Source organism: Salmo salar, chromosome 05 (assembly GCF_965601325.2).
Source record: "Salmo salar chromosome 05, fSalSal1, whole genome shotgun sequence".
Lineage (NCBI taxonomy): Eukaryota > Metazoa > Chordata > Actinopteri > Salmoniformes > Salmonidae > Salmo > Salmo salar.
Genome location: NC_138295.1, coordinates 60,513,046 through 60,535,166, shown reverse-complemented (window position 1 = coordinate 60,535,166; position 22,121 = coordinate 60,513,046). Strand labels below are relative to the sequence as shown.

The 22,121-nt window shown below is 45.6% G+C and overlaps 3 protein-coding genes across 3 annotated transcripts; 2 read left to right on the top strand and 1 right to left on the bottom strand.

Annotated features, from left to right (window-relative positions):
* Positions 1–3,309: 3,309 nt before the first annotated feature.
* LOC106605324 (protein S100-A1) lies at positions 3,310–5,494 on the top strand. The gene is made up of 3 exons (XM_014200814.3): positions 3,310–3,409; positions 4,676–4,835; positions 5,272–5,494. The coding sequence occupies exons 2-3, from the start codon at positions 4,695–4,697 to the stop codon at positions 5,419–5,421; spliced, it is 291 nt and encodes a 96-aa protein (XP_014056289.1). The 5' UTR covers positions 3,310–3,409; positions 4,676–4,694; the 3' UTR covers positions 5,422–5,494.
* Positions 5,495–7,799: 2,305 nt separating this feature from the next.
* Positions 7,800–11,194, bottom strand: cl026 (CL026 protein). Its single transcript, NM_001173885.1, has 8 exons — positions 10,995–11,194; positions 10,520–10,638; positions 10,211–10,427; positions 10,026–10,088; positions 9,768–9,905; positions 8,698–9,608; positions 8,270–8,454; positions 7,800–8,135 (listed from the first exon to the last, which is right to left on the bottom strand). Exons 1-8 carry the CDS (start codon positions 11,097–11,099, stop codon positions 8,038–8,040), a joined length of 1,836 nt encoding a protein of 611 aa, NP_001167356.1. The 5' UTR covers positions 11,100–11,194; the 3' UTR covers positions 7,800–8,037.
* Positions 11,195–11,210: 16 nt separating this feature from the next.
* LOC106605323 (interferon-stimulated 20 kDa exonuclease-like 2) lies at positions 11,211–20,736 on the top strand. Its single transcript, XM_014200813.3, has 4 exons — positions 11,211–11,305; positions 11,820–12,704; positions 19,749–19,949; positions 20,115–20,736. The coding sequence occupies exons 2-4, from the start codon at positions 12,006–12,008 to the stop codon at positions 20,214–20,216; spliced, it is 1,002 nt and encodes a 333-aa protein (XP_014056288.1). The 5' UTR covers positions 11,211–11,305; positions 11,820–12,005; the 3' UTR covers positions 20,217–20,736.
* The last annotated feature ends 1,385 nt before the right edge of the window (positions 20,737–22,121 follow it).

Below are 22,121 nucleotides of genomic sequence, written 5' to 3'. Positions count from 1 at the left end.
GGAAACGCACTCCGTACAGCCCGCTGTTGTGGCCTTGACATGGCCAAGCCTCGATGAATGACTTCCATCAGACTTACAGTATTTGTCCTGGAGCTGTCTAATCTTGGAAGGTTAAGCAAAGTATAGCCTACAAAGTAATACACAAAGTACATGACATGTGAATACTTATGACAGAGGTCTGTATTCTGACCACATGGACAGTTACCACATATCAGGCCTAACACCTTTGCCAAGATATCCTATAAACCACGGCTTCTCAGGCATTATCTCTTAATTGACCCCTTGGTTTTGTATTCTGCAAGTATACTTTTGAAGTAGTGTTCGTTTTATTGTGTGTGTTTATCTAATCTACCATAGTCATAGCATAAGAGCATGTAATCTTGAAAAAGGACAGAAGGACAGACGCTGTATGTCAACGTGTACATTAGCATATGAATGAATTACAATCTCATAGAATATAGCATGTGTGATGATAGATGGCTCATTCATCGGCTACAGCTTATATGAATTTGGTAGTTAGCGTCTGATATGAGCGCAGAAGCATGCAGAGGGAGATTATTTCCATGTGATGTCATTTGAGGTGATAAATGCTGGCAAACCATTTTGGGTGCCCAGCAAGGGACAATGGTGAGAGAGAGAGAGTGAATGTATGGAACATACTGTAGTAGGCCTATACGTATCTGACCTGCTGCTGTCATATCCCATGGCTAACGTACGCCTATCCCCTAAATGATGATTCAATTTACACTGATTAAAAATATAAACACAACATGCAACAATTTCAAAGATTTTACTAAGTTACAGTTCATCTATGGAAATCAGTCAATTTAAATAAATGAACTATTCTCCAATCTATGGATTTCACATGACTGTGAATACATGTATGCATCTGTTGATCATAGATTTTTTTTTTTTAAAAGGTAGGGACATGGAAAACCAGTCAATATCTGGTGTGACCAACATTTACCTCATGGAGTGCGGCACATCTCCTTCGCATAGAGTTGATCAGGCTGTTGATTGTGGCCTGTGGAATGTTGTCCCACTCCTCTTCAATGGCTGTGCGAAGATGCTGGAAATTGGCAGGAACTGGAACACGTACACGTCTATCCAAAGCATCCAAAACATGCTCAATGGGTGACATGTCTGGTGAGAATTCAGGCCATGGGAGAACTGGGACATTTTCAGCTTCCAGGAATTGCGTACAGATCATTGCGACATGGGGCTGTGGATGATCATGCTGAAACATGAGCTGATGGCGGTGGATGAATGGCACGACAATGAGCCTCAGGATCTCGTCACGATATCTCTGTGCATTGAAATTGCCATTGATAAAATGCAATTGTGTTAGTTGTCCAAAGCTTATGCCTGCTTATACCATAACCCAACCGCCACCGTGGGGCACTGTTCACAACGTTGACATCAGCAAACCGCTCACCCACACAACGTCTGCCATCTGCCCGGTACTGTTGAAACCGGGATTCTTCCATGTAGAACACACTTCTCCAGTGTGCTAGTGGCCATCGAAGGTGAGCATTTCCCCACTGAAGTCGGTTACAACGCTAAACTGCAGTCAGGTCAATACCCTGGTGAGGACGGCAAGCACGCAGATGAGCTTCCCTGAGACGGTTTCTGTCAGTTTGTGCATAAATTCAGGGGCTTATTTTTCGTGGACAGATTTTGGGTAGAGTAAAACCTCTTGCTTCGCCTCTTCCTCTCTGCTGTCTTGGGTTCTCAGCAGATGGTATGGAAGACAGCTGGCTCCATGTGAATTACAATCCTGATGCTATGTTTTAACATTTAGAAACGTTAACAATCCTCCCTTGCGATACGGTTTTGGAAACATAAAGCCTTTCACTTTCACATCAAAATAATTTCACAAATGCAAAATAAACACTTACTGTACACTGTTTTAACCACTTTTAACACAGTTGCAGCCGACAGTATTTTTCAGTTACAACACTATTACACACAAGTGTTAGGAGATGCTTCGATAGCAAATTAGAAGAGATGATCGCATCTTCTTCTCTTCTTATTATTATTATTCCACAAATTTGTATTGGAGGACCACAACAAACTGAAAGGTACATACACCGCCACCTAGTGTACTGGAGTGTGAGGCCGGTCACAGCCTCCCTATTCATCTATTTCTCTTATCTAGGCCTGTGTTTCCGCCTACTATTCTGGAGTGTGAATTCATTACACTTTGTGACACAAAAAGGGAAGGGGATGGGGAAAAGGGACCAACTAACCTTACACCCATTAAAAACCTCACCACTTTTCCACGACTTGGCTCTATCTAATCCTACACCAGGCCAACAAACCTGCGAGGACGAGACACTATCATTAAACACACCTTGTAAATCTTCTGCAGTAAAATCTCGTACACCCAAGTACTTCTCTGTAGCTGCCACCACAACATATATTTTATGTGATTTACGTTCCATTTCTGTGGTACAGTTGATAACCATGGCTATGCCTCACTCTCTGTTGGCCTCAGTTTCCTCACAGGGATCCTCTCAGGATCTCTACCCATCTTCCTCTCTTCACTGTCTCAGCATACCACACCTTCTGTACTACTCTGATCCTGGCAACTTCAGCCTGCCTTTCTCTCACTGGAAACTTCTGATCCTCAGCATCATGGGTACCCCCAAAGTTAACACACAACTGTTTCCACCGATACTGCATATTCTTTTGTTTCATGCCCTCCTGCACACTTCTCACGGTCGCCTCTGTCTTCCGTAGGCTTAAACAAGCGCTATAACATGGAAATATGGCCGCCCGGCATGGGAACTCTAATCCTAAAAAGGTGTGTAGTCATTTAACATTTTGTTTTTTTTAAATAAATACTTTCTCACAGAATTGAAAGTTATTCCAAATGTTTCCAAAACGGTATCTCTTCGTGCAAGGCATAGGCCTATTTGCGTTTAGACAGAGCATTTGGGAAGCGTCATGGCATTTCCCTCAGTTAGGTCCCATTCCCGTTTTCTTTGTTTCCATCAGTTTGGTTCTTTAAACGTAAACGGTTTCCGTTACAACCGCAAGACGTAATGAATACAACCCTGCTAATGAACTCGGAATGTAAGTCCGTCATTTTAGTTGCTTTAAACCAATAGGTCCCATCATTTGAAGACGTCATTGTTAAATACAGCCTATACGATAGTATACTGATACTGTATTGTTTATGAGGTAGGCTAATACATTCTGTATAATAATTGTAATTAGTAGTTGCACCGCCAAATGTAACCTTACATGGTCAAATGAATTAGGTCTACCCGTGCCATTTGTATCCGTGATGTTGCAGGTTTCACCGGTGGGAGGCGCCTGATTTAATTTTCTCACAGGTGAGATGCATAAAACAGGTAAGATGAGGATCGACGCCACTTCTGCTTCGTTTGTCATCGGCGTTGAGGTGAGTAGCGAACGTGTTTGTGGTCAATTGATTTTTTAACATAACCTGCATGCCTATTTCTTGTTGAGCATATGTACATGTATGTGCCATGCAGCCAATAGGCTTCCTGGTGAGATAAATCATATTTCCTTTTTTTTGTGGGGGGTAGCGTTGAGTTTATTTTATAGTGATTCCCTTTTGGTTATTGCACATTTTGCCATCTTTTATAATTGTCTTAGGCCTACAAAAAGTTCAGCAAAGGAGCTTTAGGCCTATGTTAACTATAGTGTACAAAACTTTAGGTACACCTTCCCCTTTTACCCTAAGAATAGCCGCAAGGTGTCAAGTGTTCCACAGGGATGCTTGCCCATGTTGATGCCAATGCTTCCCACAATTGTGTAAAGTTGGCTGGATGTCCTTTGGGTGGTGGACCATTCTTGATACAAATGGGGAGACTGTTGTGAGTGGAAAAACCCAGCAGCGTTGCAGTTCTTGGCACACTCAAACTGGTGCGCCTGGCACATACTACCATACCCTGTTCGAAGGCACAAATCTTTTGTCTTGCCCACTGACCCTCTGAATGGCAGGTAGCCTAGTAGTTAGTGTTGGGTCAGTAACTGTAATGTTAATGTCATTCTGCAAGGCAGTTAACCCCCCCCCCCCCCCCCCAGAGCTTGAATTACTAGGAGAGCTGCACCCATCACTCCCCCACCGCACACAAAAGACTGGGCTACATTATTTATGCATCTCTGGGGATGACAATCAATAGCTTGCGAAACCATCTATAGAGTTACTAAGATACCTGATCGTTTTGAGGTTTATCCTGGACCCCTGAGAACAGCAAGGTCTGACGGTTTCCTCAGTGTAGGCCCACCAGTGCTGTATTGGTGACGTGTGCTCACCTGGGCAACCAATAGCAATGTCTCATTCTCTGGATCAATATTTTTCAATTCAGTTGCTGCTGGAGTCAATATATTTAAATTCATGGGTTGCTAGTTAACGGATGCCTGTATCTAGATCATAATTTAGCATGTACTTTGTTTTTCAAAGACCAAATTTGAAAGTCTGATAGATTTGAACCCACATGATGATAATTTGGAACTGGATGAAATGCAAAGGAAAAACTTGCCCCAGTGGCTTTTGCATACAGTTTACAATAGTCTACACAGACACATGTGTTAAAATAAACAGGAACCAGTAAGGGGTTCACTTCATGCAAATTGACTTCTACTGTTAAATCTAATTGTCCATACAGCTGTAAATGACCTATCCCCTTTTTTTTTGTAGGTATTCACAGTGCTGTAAAATGGGTTCCAAACTTGAGAGTGCAATGGAGGGGCTAATTCGAGTGTTCCACTCATACTCCTCAAAAGAAGGGGACAAGTACAAGCTGAGCAAAGTTGAGCTGAAGAATCTGTTGCAGGGTGAACTGAGTGACTTCCTGGCGGTGAGTTTGATTCCTAATGCTGTCAAGGGGAGGGATATGTGGTTTCAATATGACATTCTGAGCAATTACATTTTTATGGACATAAACAAAATGAGAACTGCCCCAAAGCAAGTCATACAAACAAGTATTGGAGAAGTCTTGAATTATTGAACAGTTGTGGGACCCATCACCTTCAAGACATATTCTACTAGAATAATTTAAATAATACAATGGCCTTGCCTAGAAACAACGCTTATCACCTAGACATTTCTTAAATCTGAAATTATTTGATGGGTATAACAATATGACATGAGATCGATCTTTCCATCTGATTGGTTTTGTGCAATTTTCTGCGTATTGCCTATTTTGTATCTACAACTGTTCCAAGAGTCATGTGGCTGCTTCTGGTCTGGGCCTACATTTCAATGCATTAACCATTCCTACTCCTCTCCCTCAGGCAAGTAAGGACCCTATGGTAGTAGAGAAGATCATGAGTGATCTGGATGAAAACAAAGATGGCGAGGTGGACTTTCAGGAGTTTGTCATCTTGGTTGCTGCGCTGACCGTGGCCTGTAACGAGTTCTTTGTAGAGAGCCTGAATGAATGAGTTTGGAAACAGTCTGTGACCTCGGCTTTCTACTCATTATTCCTTGTTAATAAAACAAACATGTATGCTTTAATTTATTTGTACTTTTTGACAGAAACCGGCAAAGGTTTCAATATTGTCACAATGGTTATTACTAACAAAGGCTCTTTTTACAACAGTCAAATGATTACCGCTGTAGAGAATCCTGCAATGGACTGACCAGTTTCAGTGTACTGTCATTGCACTAGTAGTTAACATTCTGCTCAGATCAATAAAGGTGATTGCGGTCTAAATATGTTAAACTCAGCTCATCGTAGACTTGAATGCGCATTACTGGTACATGTCTTTTGCATGTGAAATCTGGGGCTGTATGAATCAATTGTCTCAAGAGTGCTGATTTTAGGATCAGTTTTGCCTTTTTAGATCAGTGAATAAGATTACATGGACAGTAGGGACTTGATCCTAGAACAGCACTTGTACTGAGACTCTTCATGTGGCCCCTGGTCTGCTACCTATGCTTAAACATGGCAAACTGCACCCAACATTATAGTGAAGGATTTGCACTGAAATACATAACCCCCTTCTGTTTGGCTAAAAACAAACAGTTCTAAACCAAGTTCCCATGAAGCAGACTGGTGAAACTGGCTGGCTGCATTCTAATCAATCTTAATGACATGCAAGGCTTGCTTTAAATCCAATTTGCAAAAGAGAAACTGCTTTAGATCCTGTGTGACGATGCGTCGGCAGCAACAGAACACTGCAGTCTGACAACTTAATACTGGAGTCTGTGGCCTAAGTCTGGATGCTTCAGTCATGTGTTAAACACTCCCTGTAACAAACTTATGTCACGTGTGGTGCAGACTGTAAAATTCAAACTATTTGTGGCTCAATAGTTAGAGGTACATCAAGATACTGTCTATGGCACATTTGTGGTCATGAGTCATGGACACCAAAGTAGGATACAACCAATGGTATGTGGCGACTGTTCTTATAAAATGTGGTTGATCACGATGTACTTGGTGCAACTCTTGCGGGTTGAATAAATCGAACAATAGCACCACACTAGGTCTGTGGATAAGGTTGAGACGTCTAGAGCTTGCCGGCTCATTTTGAGTGTGCACTGAGCAACAGGTCAGGAGTTTCATGTATGACTGCTGCTGTGTAAAATACATTGGCTACGTTGGATTAATCCTTCAAAACTACAGGTTGAGTGTCAGCGAATGTGTCAATCCCTGAAAAAAAAATCCCGAACAATGGCAATTACTACTGGAAACAGGCTTTGGAAAATAACTAAGGATTCATCTGGTGAAGTCTAAATACCAGTCTTCATTCATTTACACAATTTGACAGAAAAGGGGCACATTCTCTCCCTTTAAAAAGCAATTTGGTCCAGACATGAATATGAAAAAGCAATTGCATTACATGTGTATGGTTGCGTGCCCTCTACTTCTTTCCACATTCTGTGAGGAAATATTAGTAATTTGACTCTGGCCATGTCCAAATACCCATACTTGCATCCTAAATATTTTTAGTATGAAACATTTTAAATCAAGTATACTTTAAATACCCGGATGTCATCATTTTAGCTTTGACAACCAGATATGGGGATGTGCTACCAAAATTAACCAATAACATGAAATAATGCAATTGCGCATGATGCATTCTCAGTATGGGAAACGAAAGTTTTATAGTATGCAATTTTCAAAAACCAAGAATGGTTTAAATGTTACTCATTTCAGCTCATCTAGTAGAATTCAATGCACATTTTTCCACAGTGCATTGGAAGAGGTGGGCTGCGAGTGATTGGCTACTTAGAACTAGGGCCTAACAAAATTGGGCAACTTAATTAGGAAGATGCCGAATAGCGACGCTTCTGTGGTGGTCAAATTTAATGTAGGCCATGTAGTCTTTGTTCTCTTTAAAGTGATCATGAGTGTTGCATCATAGGCTACATCTTTTGAATTTTTTTTTTTTTTTTACCCAAAGTCAATTTCTGTTCTCATTAAAGTGTTGTTCTGATGTCGTTCCCAATTATCAGTGCTTTAGTTTTGTTGCTGTCCAGAAGTTGAATTTGCGATGCACCTAATTTTTTTGTTGTCAATTTCAACATTTGAAAAGTTTTGGGTTGTGTACTAGGGTATTTGATTTCATTTATATGCACTTGGGTTTCACTATGTTAATGAAACCAAAACCAGATTTAAATGCCTTTGAACAGGGTATGGTAGTAGGTGCCAAGTGCACCAGTTTGTGTCAAGAACTGCAACGCTGCTGGGTTTTTCACAACAGTTTCCCATGTGTATCAAGAATGTTTCACAACCCAAAGGACATCAAGACAACTATAACTCCATTAGTATTCTATTCAGACGGTACGTGCAAAATAGCTTACGACAATGAGTACATAGTATGCAGTTGAAGTTTTTATTTATTTTTATTTCACCTTTATTTAACCAGGTAGGCAAGTTGAGAACAAATTCTCATTTACAAGTGTATATACAAGTATGTAGTACGCTAGTATGGATATTCGGACACAGCTACTCCTAAACTTCCACTCAAGTCCTTGAGCACCAATGAGTAAGGGAGTAAACTCTGAACACAACACACCGTTTTAGAGGTGTCCTTGGTTATGGAAGGGTGCACTCAGTCTCTGTCCCTTGTCGGCTGCTTCAAAGCCATCAGTACCAGGTTTCGGGGAGAGAACGCAGGGTCAAAGAGTGGCACCAGCTGACTCTTTATACCTACACCAACAATCAAGCAATAAATAACACCTTTACTGTTAGCACTGGGCCCACAAAAAAGATGTATGGAATCCAGATACAATATCAGTATACATTAAGATCTGATAATACACAGTCTCTGTACATTTCCTCACCTTTCTCCTGCAGGTATAGCATCCTGTCCAGCAGCACCAGTGTCTCCACCACCGGTGCCAGTAGCAGAGCCAGGCTGAAGTAGACCACCACACGACCCTCCTGCCTCAGCATGGCCTCCACTCTGCAGGTGTCCAGGGGCAGGTCAGGGGGCAGGCCAACGCGGGGTAGACCCAGACGGGCATACCTGTGGGTACATGGTGAGAGGGGGGGGTCAGGGGTACATAGATGATCATGTTTGACCTAAAGGCGATATTGAATTCCTAAATGTGATCATCAAAAGTATTATCATTATACACAAGGATAATACCAAATAGTTTGAGACATGCAAGGATGAATTTCTTAAGTTTTCATCCTAACATACAGTGAAAGCTGCTGCCTAATGATACAGACTGAAGAGGTATGGATACAATCTTGGGTAAACACTCACTCTGTAAAGGGTAGCAGATGTGCTTTCTTTATTGCCTGGACTCCCGGCCTGCGCAGCTCTGGCTTCGCCTCCCTGATAACTGTCTCTAGGGTTGCCCGATAACAGTGCATCCTTAGCAACCCACTCTCTTCCCGCAGCCTGTGCATGTAGTCCTCTATGGCATGACACGCCCCCTCCCGTGCCTTATAGGACAGCTGGTGTCCCGGCAACCCCTGCACCCAGGAGCTCATTGGGTAGCCAAACTCTGAGTGAGATGCCTCACTGGTGGGCAAAGGGGATAGGGGAGGGGCTATGAGGCCAGGGGGGTTGGGGTTCTCACTGGTGGTGATCTTCATGTAGCAGCACGCCACTGAGGTGATGCCACGAACGTGAGGGCAGCTGGCAAAGTGGCGAAGGAGGGTGGCACTGAGGTCCCCGCAGGCATGGAGGCCCGTTAGGATAAAATCTGGACATCCCTGCCCCTCTTCCACAGGGCAGACAACAACTTCTGTGGATGAACTCTCTTGGCAGAGTGGGTGGACATATGGGCCTTGCCCGGCTTCAGTCTTGCAAAGACGTTTTGGAAACGAGAGTGAGCTAGACCGGGGTTCATGTTTTACACTAGTAAACGAGTTTGTACATGTATTGTCATTATTCTTGAGTGGGGATGCAGCCTGGCCATTGTCTGAACAGCCCAGGAATTCTGATTTTGCAGTCAACACAGGCTGGTCTCCGTGCCCATGTTGCTGATCAGCTTCTGACATGGACTCCCGCTGTCTCTTCTTACTGGGTCCAGCCGGAGCGGTCTGATCCTCACAGACACATTTACCATTTCCTACCTGCTTGACGAAGTCGTTCCATGATGCTTTGGGGTTGACCCAGCCAGCCACATGGCAGGGTGAAGGGGCAGATCTAGAGAGCGGAGGTCCATTCTGAAAGAGTAAGAGCAGTATAAATATTTAATTCTTCATTACATTGCATATTAGCAATATTCACCTAATTGCTTATAACTCTGGTTTTACAAAAAATGCCTAGTCTGAGCCAATCAGCTGTGCCTTTCTTGCACTTTACTGAGCGTTCTGGTGCATTACCTTCCTCTGCCGCTCCTTCTCCAGCGTCCACAGAAGCTGTCCATCATATTTGGATGCCATGGAAACTAGAGTGGGATCAGCCTCAATTCCAGTCACAGACAGACCAAGCCCAAACGACAAGAAACGAGTCAAATGGCCCTAGGGAGACCAGTAGGGATACACAATCATGTACCATGACAAATCTCATTGTTAGGAAGATTACAAAAAGTAATATTGTGTGACACCTAGGTCTGATAACAAGACTGAATATTAGGTTACCTGTCCAGAACCCACATCCACCACACTATTGCAGTTTGTCAGGTCACAAAGCTGCTTCACCAACTGTGGAGAGAGATGAACAGATCAGTATCAACAACAACTGAAATGCTTATTTGAATCAGCAGCATATATAAAAAAGTAGTATGCACATCCATATATATGCAAATTAGTATGCACATCTTTACCGTGCCCAGACTCCGGATCTCATGCTGCTTCTTGGGTTTCACATGTTTCCTAAATATGTGTCCCAGCAGTGAGCTCTGACTCTTGTTCTCCAAGAACTCCTCTGGCTTCAGCATGCCCACTTCATGTCCCCGCTTGCCCTGGGGTGTCCTGGGGAACGTCAGGGCATGCGCGGTGGCCCGGAAAGCCAATAGTGAAAGAGGCCATACACAAGAGTAGCTGAAATAAAAAAGTTAAATTGTATAAGTTATTTCAAACTGTTTTATGATATAGAATCCAAATTGAATGAATACACTGGTATGACTGAATACCTTCTATTCACATTCAATCTGTCCAATAGGAGGTCAGCTATTTGTGGGGGTGACAGGTCACAGAGGATCTGTTGCCATCTGGTAGGCAATGTAGCCCATAGATCCTCACTGAAGAATTCCTATGGCAGGAGAAAACATGATCAATAAAACATTAATTCATTGAAGAGTAGCTAGAGAAATCGATTCAGGGGCCCTTTGATCCAGGGATCAAGCTTCATGGGAGCGTGTAGGGTGAAGTTGCCTCTAGACGCTGAACTTCGGTCAGTTTAGCATTTTTCCAAATAATGGTTTAGGTCAGGATTGAGGGAGGGGAAGTAAGCCTAGATCTGTACGGGAAACTTCAACCTGGAGCGGAGGACTCGAGACTTGATAGCAGTATATCACGTGATCATCTTATAATCAAATAACCGTATAAAAACCTGCAGCAGCGTAACTTAAAAAAACATAGAAATATAATGAGTTGCTTACTACGTACAATTATGAAGGAATCGGAGATGTGTTTGTATGTCGACAGAAAATATGTAAGATTTCTTGCCAACTCTCTTTGCTGCTCTGCTGAAAGTGTCGGTGAGCACATCATTCGACCGTCGCATCGGCAACTGACCGGTTATAAATTGTGAACATTAAACATTTCAACAATACACTATTACACCCGAGTGAAAGAGTTTTATATAACGACGATGAGAAATGTTTGTTTGTAGCTCTTCCTCACAACACGACCTCTGAACCGGAAGTAGTCGACTGTTCGGCTGCTAAGGATGTCGGAGCATGGTGCTATATTTATAGGTCGGTGTATATGTGTAATTTGTTGTATAACGCTGATTTGTGCACCATATTATCAGGACACAATATGAGTTTAGACATACAAAATTAATTAGTCTGTCTGGAGAATAAAGTTTCATTCCTAGTTAGCTAATGTTTGAGTCGCTGTTTCGGGTAGCTTAGCATCAGAGCCAGCTAATATTACTGTAGCTAGATAGCAAACTAGCCAAGGACCCAATGCTAGCTCGCATAAGCCGTATTTTCTACTGTAATATCATCCTGACAACTATCTATCAAGCTAACATTTACACTACACGGATTACACATACTTTTCGAAAATACCTAAAGTTAATTGTGGCTAGTTAGCATGAAACACATTGAGGCCACGTAACTAAGCTAGTGCCAAACTAGCTAGATTATATAAACAGCGAACTAGCTGGCTAGTTAACTTTTTTGTTTGTCATGACTAGAATGTTTTCCCACAATTTCAGACATACAAGCTGATTTGTTAACATAAATCTATTTTATTTTTGTCCAGGTATCACAATACCGCTTCAATTGATGTCATGACAATTGGGTCAGAATGACATTTGATTAAAACAAAAAGTTGAACCTAATTTTGCACAGCAGTGAAGACCTTTATGTCCTGTTGGAGGGAGTGGGACGTCAACAGTTTTAGTCCAAGAACAAACCCAGCCCCAGCTGAGGAAGATTCCCCTCCAAGATGTCGGACATGATGTTCAACCTGGGCTGTTCGGGCAGCAGTGGACCCTGTAAGGACTCATCGGGAAGCAACAAACACAAGGCATTCATCGACAGGCGGCGATTCTTGGAGAAAAAGGGTTACCTCAACAAGAAGCAGAACCAGCACAATCATAAACAGGGGAATAAACATCAGGGCCCGCCTCCCTGGGCCAATCGGCCGCCTCAACCCAATGCTGCACACAACAAAAGCTCTGCTCACACTCAGAATACTCACAGTAAAAGTTCATATCACATACCCAGTTCAGAGCATGCCAGAGGTGCTGCTTCCAAACCTGCATCATCCACAAGCAGCTCAACATCCTTCACCATTACTGTGAAGAATTCCACCAATCCTGAGCAATCCACTTCGACTATCACTCCGGGGCACCAACCCCCGCCCACCAGGACTGTTGCCCACTGCGCCCCTATCCCAAGAGGGTCGGCCCCCTTTTGTAACCCCCTGAAGTACCTTGCCATGGACTGTGAGATGGTTGGCACGGGCCCCAAGGGTCGCAACAGTGAGTTGGCACGATGCAGTATTGTCTCCTATGATGGAGACGTGGTGTATGACAGGTACATCAAGCCCACCAACGCAGTCACTGACTACCGGACTCGTTGGAGTGGCATCTCCTGGCATCAACTGGTCAAAGCCATGCCATATCAACATGCCAGGAAGGAGGTAAGAAGCCTTTTGGAGGAGAATGTTCTAAGGAGGATGATTTTTTAAAAATATTTCTTTCCACCGAAAAGGACCTATGAGCATATCAAATTCGGTGTCAAATGAAAGCTAAGAGTCTATATTTTGGGGAAATAAAGGCATAGATCCATTTTTCAACCATTTTCCATCTTGAAAATGTGATATTAGCGAAGGCTTTGATTTCTGGATAAACAGATGGAAAAGGGGCCTTAGAAAACATATACCAAAAAAAGTATTTAAAAGGTATCAGAAATACATCAAAACATAGTATTGTAAAGACCCCTGCCAATTAATATCAACACTTATATTTAGTTTTGGGTAAGTTGTTTACCTCCTGTAAGTTTAATAAATATTTCCTTGTAATTCCATTAATAAAAGCCCACACGTTTAAAATATTTTCAAACCTCTCTCCCTTATGAGGAAGGAGGATAATGGTAGACCTACCAATAAGTTATAGTGATTTTACTGACATAAATGTTGTTTATGAATTATTCAGTGATTCAAACTCATAATTCTGTTACCAAATGGTTAACGGAATTACCCAAAAAATCAGTTACGGACTTACTGCAACTGAATTGGCTACAATGGGAAATCATAAGTCACAAAGTGTTAAAACAGTCTGGATAAGCCTCACTCTCTCTCACCATGGATCGGTGTCATTCATTTTGAACTGGACTGTTATGTTTCACTATATTGGATCACTCCAATATATTGGTATCACTCCGCGGCGGAGGGATACATCCGAGGTGAGGATTTACAGATTTGCTCCGGTGTACACCTGTGTCACGGCTGGGGTCCGCCCCTATATATAGACTCCATGGCCACGACATGTTCGCTTTCATTTTCTCGGCGGAAGTCCGTATGTTTTGAAGTACAAACTTTCTGAAGTTCACTTGGTAAGTCACTAGTAAGTGTAATATCTTGCGTGGAAGTATACTCACTGGCTGTTTGCAGCCTGGAGCAGCTGGCCACATGGCCAGACCCTCCTCTTGAGTGCGCCACTCACTGCGTGTGGTTGATCTGTGTCTTCCGCCTGTGGTTTGTCGTGCTTGTGTTTTGTTAGCGTTACACTACGACTCCGTGTGCATTAATATATTGGTGGCTCTTGCTGCCACAAACTGTAATTTACCTTACACAACTTGCCGACTGACTTGGTCTGTGTGTGTTGTGAATTGCTTTAGCATGCTGCTTCAGCGCGGGTTCTCTGATAATTATCTTGCAGGGTTTTTTCTTGTTCTTTCCCCTGCAGAGTGCGAGTATTATGGAAAACTACGTTGAGACATTAACTTTGGGGTTCCTTAACGGGCGTTACTCCATATGGTGCTGTTTTTACTGCTTGCATATTAAACCGGTAGGTAATGTTGGAGTAAAACAAATAAATCAATCCATTACCTGGTTGCTGTTTTTTTTTTGTCTGCCTGTTTTTCCCACAGGGGTCTTCCTCTGTGTTTGCAGAGGTACTGGGTAATTTATCCCTCAGAGTTCCTATTCCTCCAAGCGGATCACGACATAGCTCTCACAGGGTGTCAGTGGCCTTGTTGGCTTGGCTGAGCTTATGGCTTCCCTTTGTGACAGGTGTGATGGTGGCATCCCCCTGCGGATCCGCATACCTCGTGTATGCACTGCCTGGGTTTGAGCCACGCGGGGAGGGCGGTGGAGCGCCCTACTGGATGTCTGTTTTGTGTGGTGTTCTCAGAGCGCCTGGAGGCCATGCGCGAGTGGGTCGGCCAGGCTTGGGCTCAGGCTGGGAATGAGCTCCCTCCCCCAGGAGTGGTGCGGCAGCAAGCTGTTAGTCTGGGCCCAGTACCCCTCCCAGGAAGCATGGCCAGAGCCACCGCCGGCAGAGCTGGGACCACCTTGAACGTAGGGCCATGCCCTGCGTCAGGAGGTTGGTAGCTTTGGTGGCGGCAACAGCTGTTCCCTGTTGGCCAGTGATAGGCTGTTCCTGGGGGACAATGCTGGCACTGTTCACCACCGTGAGCGGGGCTACCAGGCTGACAGGCCATCAAAAGCCACCAGCGGGGGGCTTCATCGCCCCCAGTGGCTCGAGAGGCTATGAGGAGCCCACTCACTTGGGTAGCCACTGCACTGGACATCAACTGGTGGACAGTGATGACTCTCCATCTGTCCCCATCTCTGCTGAGTTCTACGAGGCCTTGCAGGAGAACTGGGCGTCTGCCAGGGCGGAACCCCCAGAGTCTTTGATGGAGACTTGAAAGCCACATATGGGTCCCTTTGCTCTCTTGGCCGCCTTACCAACGCGGCCATGCTGCTGCAGGCCTACCTGCAGACTCTGGTTTCCTGGCTGCAGGAGGGCACATAGGAGCTCCTCCGGGAAGTGATGGAGGTGTCTTGCTTGCTTTCCCTGATCCAGAGGGATGTGGCCCGTGCTAACGGACGGGCCATGGTGCAGGTGGTTACGTCCCGGCGCTATCTCTGGCCGGCGCTATCTCTGGCTGGCCCAATCCTGTCTGCCACCTGCTCTCCAGAGCACATTTGCCACTCACCCCATCACCCCAGGGCTGACGTTTGGCAGAGGGGTTGATGACATTCAAGAGCAGACGATAAGGTTCGTAGGGACCGGGAGACCCTGAGGCTGTTCATGCCGCCTCCCCGGGTCCAAGTCAGACGGACCGTCGCCACCTACATGCACCCGAACAACGGTGGGGTCCCTCTCCTGCCACATCGCCTCGTGCTAAGGGACGAACGCGGGGAGGGGCACAGCGTGCGGTGAAGGCAACAGCCTGTTTTTCCCACACGGGTCTTCCCCGGTTTTTGCAGAGGTACTGGGTAATTTACCCCTCATCGGGTTCCTATTCCTCCAAGGGGTTCACGAGAAGCTCTCCCATGGCGTCAGACCCCTGCTCCGTGGCCTTGTTGGCTTGGTTGAGCTTATGGCTTCCCTTTGTGATAGGTGTGATGGTGTCAACATTCACCGCCATAGGGATGTGCCTGGGAGACCCAGGTGCTCATGGCGCCAGAGGAGAGGCGGGCCCCGGCAGGACCCCTGACACACCCTTCCCCGGCCTTGGCGATTCTCCATGTCTCAAAGGGCGAAGTGGGAGGAGGGTGTGGAGTCCCCCTGGGTGTTGTCCACAATGCTCGAGGGGTACTGACTCCAATTCCGGTGCCGGCCCCCATCCTTCAGAGACCTTTGTGTCACCACTGCAGGATCGAGACATCAGAATGACTAGGTCGGTTCTACTCCACTTATTTTGTGGTTCCAAAAAGAGACGGAGGGTTACGACCTCAACCTCAATGGGTACTTGAAGGTACATGCTGTCCCCAGCCTCGTGTTGCAGACCGTGTCCAGGGACCAATGGTTTGTGGCGCTGGACCTGAGGGATACGTACTTCCATGTTCCTGTTCACCCAGCTCATTGGCAGTACCTTCGATTTAACTTTCGAAGGGACAGCTTACAAATTCATGGTTCTTCCCTTCGGGCTCTCCTTGGCACCCCGCACTTTCACATGGACGTTGTCCTGGCACCTCTCACATCCCGAGGATTGTTGATTGTTGATCCTCAATTACCTGGACGATTGGCTGATTTGTGCCCCGCCCAGGACCCAGGTCCTGTCAGACAGACATGCTCCTGACCCACATCGGCAGGCTGGGCATTACTGTAAACGGCAAGAAGAGTCATCTGATGCCCACCCAAAGGGTGGCCTTCATTGGCATGGAACTGGACTGAGTCCTCAGGAGAGCACGCCTGCCCACCAGAAGGGTTCAGGCGATCCATCTTGCCTCGACCACTTTCTGCAGAGCCGGGTGGTATCCGCCCTGACCTGCCAACGCCTGTTGGGCTTGCTGACGATGGCCTCTTTTCTGATTCCCCTGGGCCTGCTCCATCTCCGGCCTTTTCAATAGTGGTTCAACTTCCACCAGCTGCACCCGAAGCACCACCGTCGCTGCGGGCCTCAGGGCATTTTTGAGGTGGCGCTGTCGCTCCTTTCTCTCAGGTGGGGTGGAGATGCTGAGGATGTGCCGCCGGGAGCTGGTCAACACCGATGCCTCCCAGATTGGCTGGGGGGATGTGTGACCAAGGGCAGGTCAGCCAGCGGTTGTTGGCGACCCCCTTGGAGCAGCAAGCACATCAATACACTAAAGCTCTGAGCTGTACTGCTGGCCCTGCGGTCATTCCTTCCACATCTGAAAGGAAGCATCCTGGTGACAACGGACAACACCACTGTGGTGGCTTACATCAACCATCAGGGTAGACTGAGGTCCCACCGCCTCAATCTTATAGCATGGGAGCTCCTTCTCAGGGCTGTCTAGTGTCTCTACGCGCAGCACACGTACCTGACATCCTGAGTGTGGCAGTGGATATGTTCTTGATGGAGGGTCCGCCACCTTGCGACTGGAGCCTACATCCCCAGGTGGTGCAGCACCTGTGGGACAAGTTCGGGAGGGCACAGGTGGACCTGTTTGCCTCCCTGGAGAATGCACACTTCCCCCTGTGGTACTCCATGTCGGAGCCACCAGGGCCTCTGGGCTTGGATGCTCTGGCTCATGATTGGCCAGGCCTGGAGCGTTACGTATTCCCCCCCCCCTTTCCCCTGATCCAGGCTGTGCTGGACAGGACCAGGATGGCAGAGCATCGTCTGCTTCTGGTGGCTCCGTATTGGCCCAGACGACCCTGGTTCAGCCTTCTCCTGTCCCTGTTGTCTGGGACATCTTGGCAACTTCCCCTGAGACCGGACTTGCTGTCTCAGGCTGGGGGATCTCTGTGGCATCCAAGGCCGCACCGCCTCCGTCTGTGGGCTTGGCCACTGAACGGCACTAATGATCCATGTTAGGACTACAGGAGGGTGCATTGAACACCATGCAGTGCGCAAGGGCGCCGGCTACAACCGCAGCATACCAGTTGCGTTGGCGGTTGTTCTGCTGTTAGTGCACTGGTATTGAGGTTGTGCCCGAGTCATGCGGGGTGCACTCTTTCCTCCAATAACTGCAGTCTCGCTTGGATGAGGGGGGGCTTGACAGCCTCTACACTGAGTGGGTATTTGGCCGCTATATCTGCCTGCCATGTGGGGTGGATGGACAGGCCAGTGGGGCACCATCCCTTGGTCTCCAGGTTTATGAAGGGAGTTCGTCACCTGCATCCAGCTAGGACCCGCTCAATGGCGATCTGGATGTGGTCTTGGCAGCTTTGGCAAAGCCGCCTTTCGAACCGTTTGGGTCTGCCTCCCTGAAACACCTCTCTATGAAGGTGGCTTTCTTGAAGAGGGTGGGTGAGCTCCATGCTCTTTCAGTAAGTTCTGAGTGCTACCGGGTGGACCCCGGGGGGAGGAGTATATCTCTCCGCCACAACCCTTCATTCCTCCCGACGGTCATGTGACCCCCCCCCCCCCCCGGCAGTGGCGGGGGAGTCTGGGCCTCCCTCTGGCATGCTGTGCCCTGTGAGGGCACTGGCTGCCTATGTGGAGCGGACACGATCAGTGAGAACAACAGACCAGCTATTTGTCTGCTATGGTGAGAGAGTCCTGGGGGCTGGATCATGGCCCCGATTACGACAGCATACCGCCTGGCTGGCATGCCAGTGCTGGGATCTGTGGTGGCACATTTAACACGAGGTGTGGCTGCGTCCTTGGCTCTACTGAGAGGAGTGCCCCTTGCTGAGATCTGTGCTGCGGCCAGCTGGGCTTCCTTTTGTACCTTTGCTAGGTACTCTCGGGTAAATGTGGCACCTCCCTCTGCGGTTGGTTCGGAGGTCCTGGGCGTCGCCTCCCCTTCTGGGGACTGTGCCGGGACCCCCTTCCACATTGACAGCCCCTGCGTCTCGGTCCCGCGCTGTGACTTCGCTGCTGACTGGCCAGGTCCTTCTAGCACTGACTAATCTGGTACGTGTATGCCAATATATTTGAGTGATCCAATATAGTGAAACATAACAAAGGTTGCGTATGTAACCACGGTTATCTGAGCTATATGGATCACTCCAATCCTCTATGGTGCTAGAGGCACTTAAAAATTATGTAGAGAACGTGTCACGGCCATAGGGTCTATATATAGGGGCGGACCCCAGCCGTGACACAGGTGTACAAGGGAGTAAATCCTCACCTCGGATGTATTCCTCCACCGCGGAGTGATACCAATATATTGTAGTGATCCATATAGCTCACATATCTGTGGTTACATACGTAACCTTCATTTTTACAGCATGCGTTGATGCGCTTGTTTTGAGATCAAAGCGAGAGTTACATGTAGTGACGTGTGCATATTTGTTCATATCCTTTGCTAGTTAGTGAGTTATTAGTCCAATTATTGATAATTTGTAGTCAGCAATGGGGGAGTTATTGCTTCCTACAAGAGCACAAAACATGAGCATTTTCTTTTAAAAAGGGAGTCAGATAAAGAGCTCTTTTTTTTGTCTTAAAGGGGCAGTGTTGTATTTTGAGGCAGGCTTGAATAAGCTAAGTAGCCAATAGGCAGAGGGTAGCATAATTTGTCTGATTCTCTGTAATAATGGTTTGGGAATAATTATGCATTTTATTTTGTATAGTGGTTTCTTGCATCAAACAATATAATTTTAGTCACCTTGTCTGAAGATCAAGTGGATAAACAGGTTAATATCAAGCCCTGCATGTTTTTTTCAAAAGTCTCATGTAATGTAGGCCTAAATTGAACTCCATACACTGGCTGCTACTGTTGTTTTTGATGGTAGGCCACTCTGGTAGGACTACATTATGATCAAATACTCACAGTAGCCTACTTGACCACTGTTTAAACTTACCTAAAGCGGGTACAACATCAGTGTTCAGAGTAAACGCGCACCGGAAGTTGCACAGAATTTTCACAACGTTCAAGTTTGCACTCAGCAGACCTTAAATTTGCTCAGTGATTTAAAAAAATTGAGGGAACATTGGTTGTATGGTTTGTTAAACTTTGAAATCAAAGTGAAAAAACTGAGTCAAAGCGTAATTCCATTATTGTGGAATTGCCCCTTAATCTACTCTATTTGGACCTTTACTTTACTAAACATCACCATGATATCATTTGATCTCTTATTTGTATTCCCCCCTCCTATAGATTCTGAAGATCCTTTCAGGAAAGGTGGTGGTAGGGCATGCTGTCTACAATGACTTCAAGTCCCTAAGTTACAGTCACCCTGCTGTCTTAACGCGGGACACATCCCGCATTCCTCTCCTCAACCAGAAGGCTGGCTTTCCAGAGAAAGATGTTGCCTCTCTGAAAAGACTCACCAAGGCCCTGTTCAACCGCAACATCCAGGTGAGAAGAGACTTCTGATTGAAACGGGATTGATTTGAATATAATCTACAGTGATTCAGTCTGGGTTGTTTGTTCTATTCTCGACAAAAGTAGTAAGCTAATAAACCTCTTATTGTGTAGCTTATGTTATTTTGTAGTAACAAGGAATTCCCCTTGTGTTCTCAGACTGGGAAGAAGGGGCACTCGTCTGTGGAGGACGCCAAAGCCACCATGGAACTGTACAAAGTTGTGGAGGTGGAGTGGGAGAGGACCTTAGCCTCGAAATAAAAAAAAAGCCAGTGAAAGTCTGTATGGACTGAACTGGTGAACGGGTTGAGCGATGGTATGGAACTATCATGTTTAACATAATTGTAACATTCAGAAATCACTATCAGGTCTTCCACTTCTCACCTCAGCCACTTTTGTCTCTTTTTCTACTTCCGTTAAAAAAAAACAGTTCAGGGTTGCAGTTGTTTATTTTGTGGTGGATAATCTATGCCACAAGATGGCAGTCCTCTGCCACAAGGGTGCAGTCTATTTTCTGTTTAATTAATGAATTCCTAATACAGACCTGTGATACAGTTTTTGTTGTTGCTTTGAATTGTCTAGAGTTATTTGTTCAGACACTTCTAATTTTATATATTCAATTGTTAACATACAGTATCTCAGTACATGTTCATTTTGACGGGTGAAAGTAAAATCGATTTTAATGCCATGATAATGCAGTATAATAATGAAATTGGTTTTAAACAAGCATTGTAATGGAAAACATGGGGGGGGGGAAGAAATAAATGACCATTGCAAACTTTTAAGCCTACATTACTTATTGATGATAACCATTACACAGAGGCAATTGTATGTCTGGCCAGGGACTTGAGATTGAACAGTGGTTTCTAGAATCTTTCCTGAAAGGTTCTTGTGAAAGTAGACTGTGGTCCTATTGACTCACGACTATTACCAAGACACCATTCAACAAAACAGTGTGCCAGACTGGTGTGATTAGACTACAGCCCAAGTAGTCATTAAACAAACATCATGCGTTGTCGTCCAGTTTCTTTTCAGTGGATAATTTAGCGACGCATTAGCTTAATGGCAATACTCAATTAAAAGCATTTGTGTCAAAACTAAAAAAGATTTCAACTACAAATCCCATTGATTCATGTTGCTGTTATTGACATCTGTTGGAGCTGACTGTGGACTTCCGTGCTGTGGGACCCATAAAGAGAGGCCCCTGTTGTATCTTCTCCTGCCTGGGTCAGGGTGTGAACTGTGCTTCTGCCTTTGGCTGTTCTGTTTCCCCCCCTCCTGTGAAGACCTATGCTAGGTATTCAAAGAGAACCGTTGTGTTCTTCTCATGTCAGCCTTGGCCTAACCTCTATTGACCGAGCAGGCAACTGAAAACCACGGTATCGCCACCGCTGGTGCCAGAGCTCCTGATGGCTAAATCCAGGACATTACACCTTCTCGCCAGAATGTATCAGTGATTCTGAGAGGGCACGCCTCATTATGCCAGTCTTCCCGGCTGCCACCCATTCACTGGTTACGTGGACCCTTGTTTTATCTTGATGGACATCTTGAGACTTCACAACTATCCACTGAGGTTAATTGACAATTCATTTCACAAAAAAATCTTTTGACTTGTTGGAGCTTTCCATCGTTTCCTCTTGTCAGATGGTTTTTACCATTTCATGTCAAGGAATAAATTGTGTCTCATGCATATTCACTTTTAACTCCACTCCCACTTGTGTAGGCACCGCAAAGTGGACCTTTACAAATGACAGAGGCCTGAGCTCTAAATTCTGCCACAAAATGCCTGTAGGTGCCATGCAGAGAAGTCATTGCGTAAGGTTGAGAAATGGCCTTCTACCAACGCATTCATCAGTGACACAGCTGAAGAAGTGTGCAGCCTGTGAGATGAGCCAAACAGGTTTTCATAAATGTTGATTTGAAAAGGCAGTAAAGTATTACAGCAGTGGAACAATCAGGTCAGTGATCAGATTTAATCGCAGGTGGAATGCATGTCTTTGTGCCATGAAGGGATATAGCTGAATGAATTGGGTAATGTTGCCTGGAATGAAAGTATGTCCAGAGCAAGTTAAAGTTGTAACATACATGTGTTTTCTACAATGATGTTTTGGCCCTCAAATCATGATCAATTTATAACATTGACATGGATGGTCGCAATAACCAGTA

What these genes read in the sequence shown, in the direction of transcription:
- LOC106605324 (XM_014200814.3), top strand. Translation starts at nt 4,695, where the DNA reads ATGGGTTCCAAACTTGAGAGTGCAATGGAGGGGCTAATTCGAGTGTTC. An exon ending in AACTGAGTGACTTCCTGGCG is followed by an intron (nt 4,836 to 5,271) that starts GTGAGTTTGATT and finishes CCTCTCCCTCAG; the next exon opens with GCAAGTAAGGACCCTATGGT.
- cl026 (NM_001173885.1), bottom strand. Translation starts at nt 11,099, where the DNA reads ATGATGTGCTCACCGACACTTTCAGCAGAGCAGCAAAGAGAGTTGGCA. An exon ending in AGATCCGGAGTCTGGGCACG is followed by an intron (nt 10,089 to 10,210) that starts GTAAAGATGTGC and finishes CTCTCTCCACAG; the next exon opens with TTGGTGAAGCAGCTTTGTGA. An exon ending in CATCTGCTACCCTTTACAGA is followed by an intron (nt 8,455 to 8,697) that starts GTGAGTGTTTAC and finishes ATGTACCCACAG; the next exon opens with GTATGCCCGTCTGGGTCTAC.
- LOC106605323 (XM_014200813.3), top strand. Translation starts at nt 12,006, where the DNA reads ATGTCGGACATGATGTTCAACCTGGGCTGTTCGGGCAGCAGTGGACCC. An exon ending in ATCAACATGCCAGGAAGGAG is followed by an intron (nt 12,705 to 19,748) that starts GTAAGAAGCCTT and finishes CCCCTCCTATAG; the next exon opens with ATTCTGAAGATCCTTTCAGG. An exon ending in TGTTCAACCGCAACATCCAG is followed by an intron (nt 19,950 to 20,114) that starts GTGAGAAGAGAC and finishes TTGTGTTCTCAG; the next exon opens with ACTGGGAAGAAGGGGCACTC.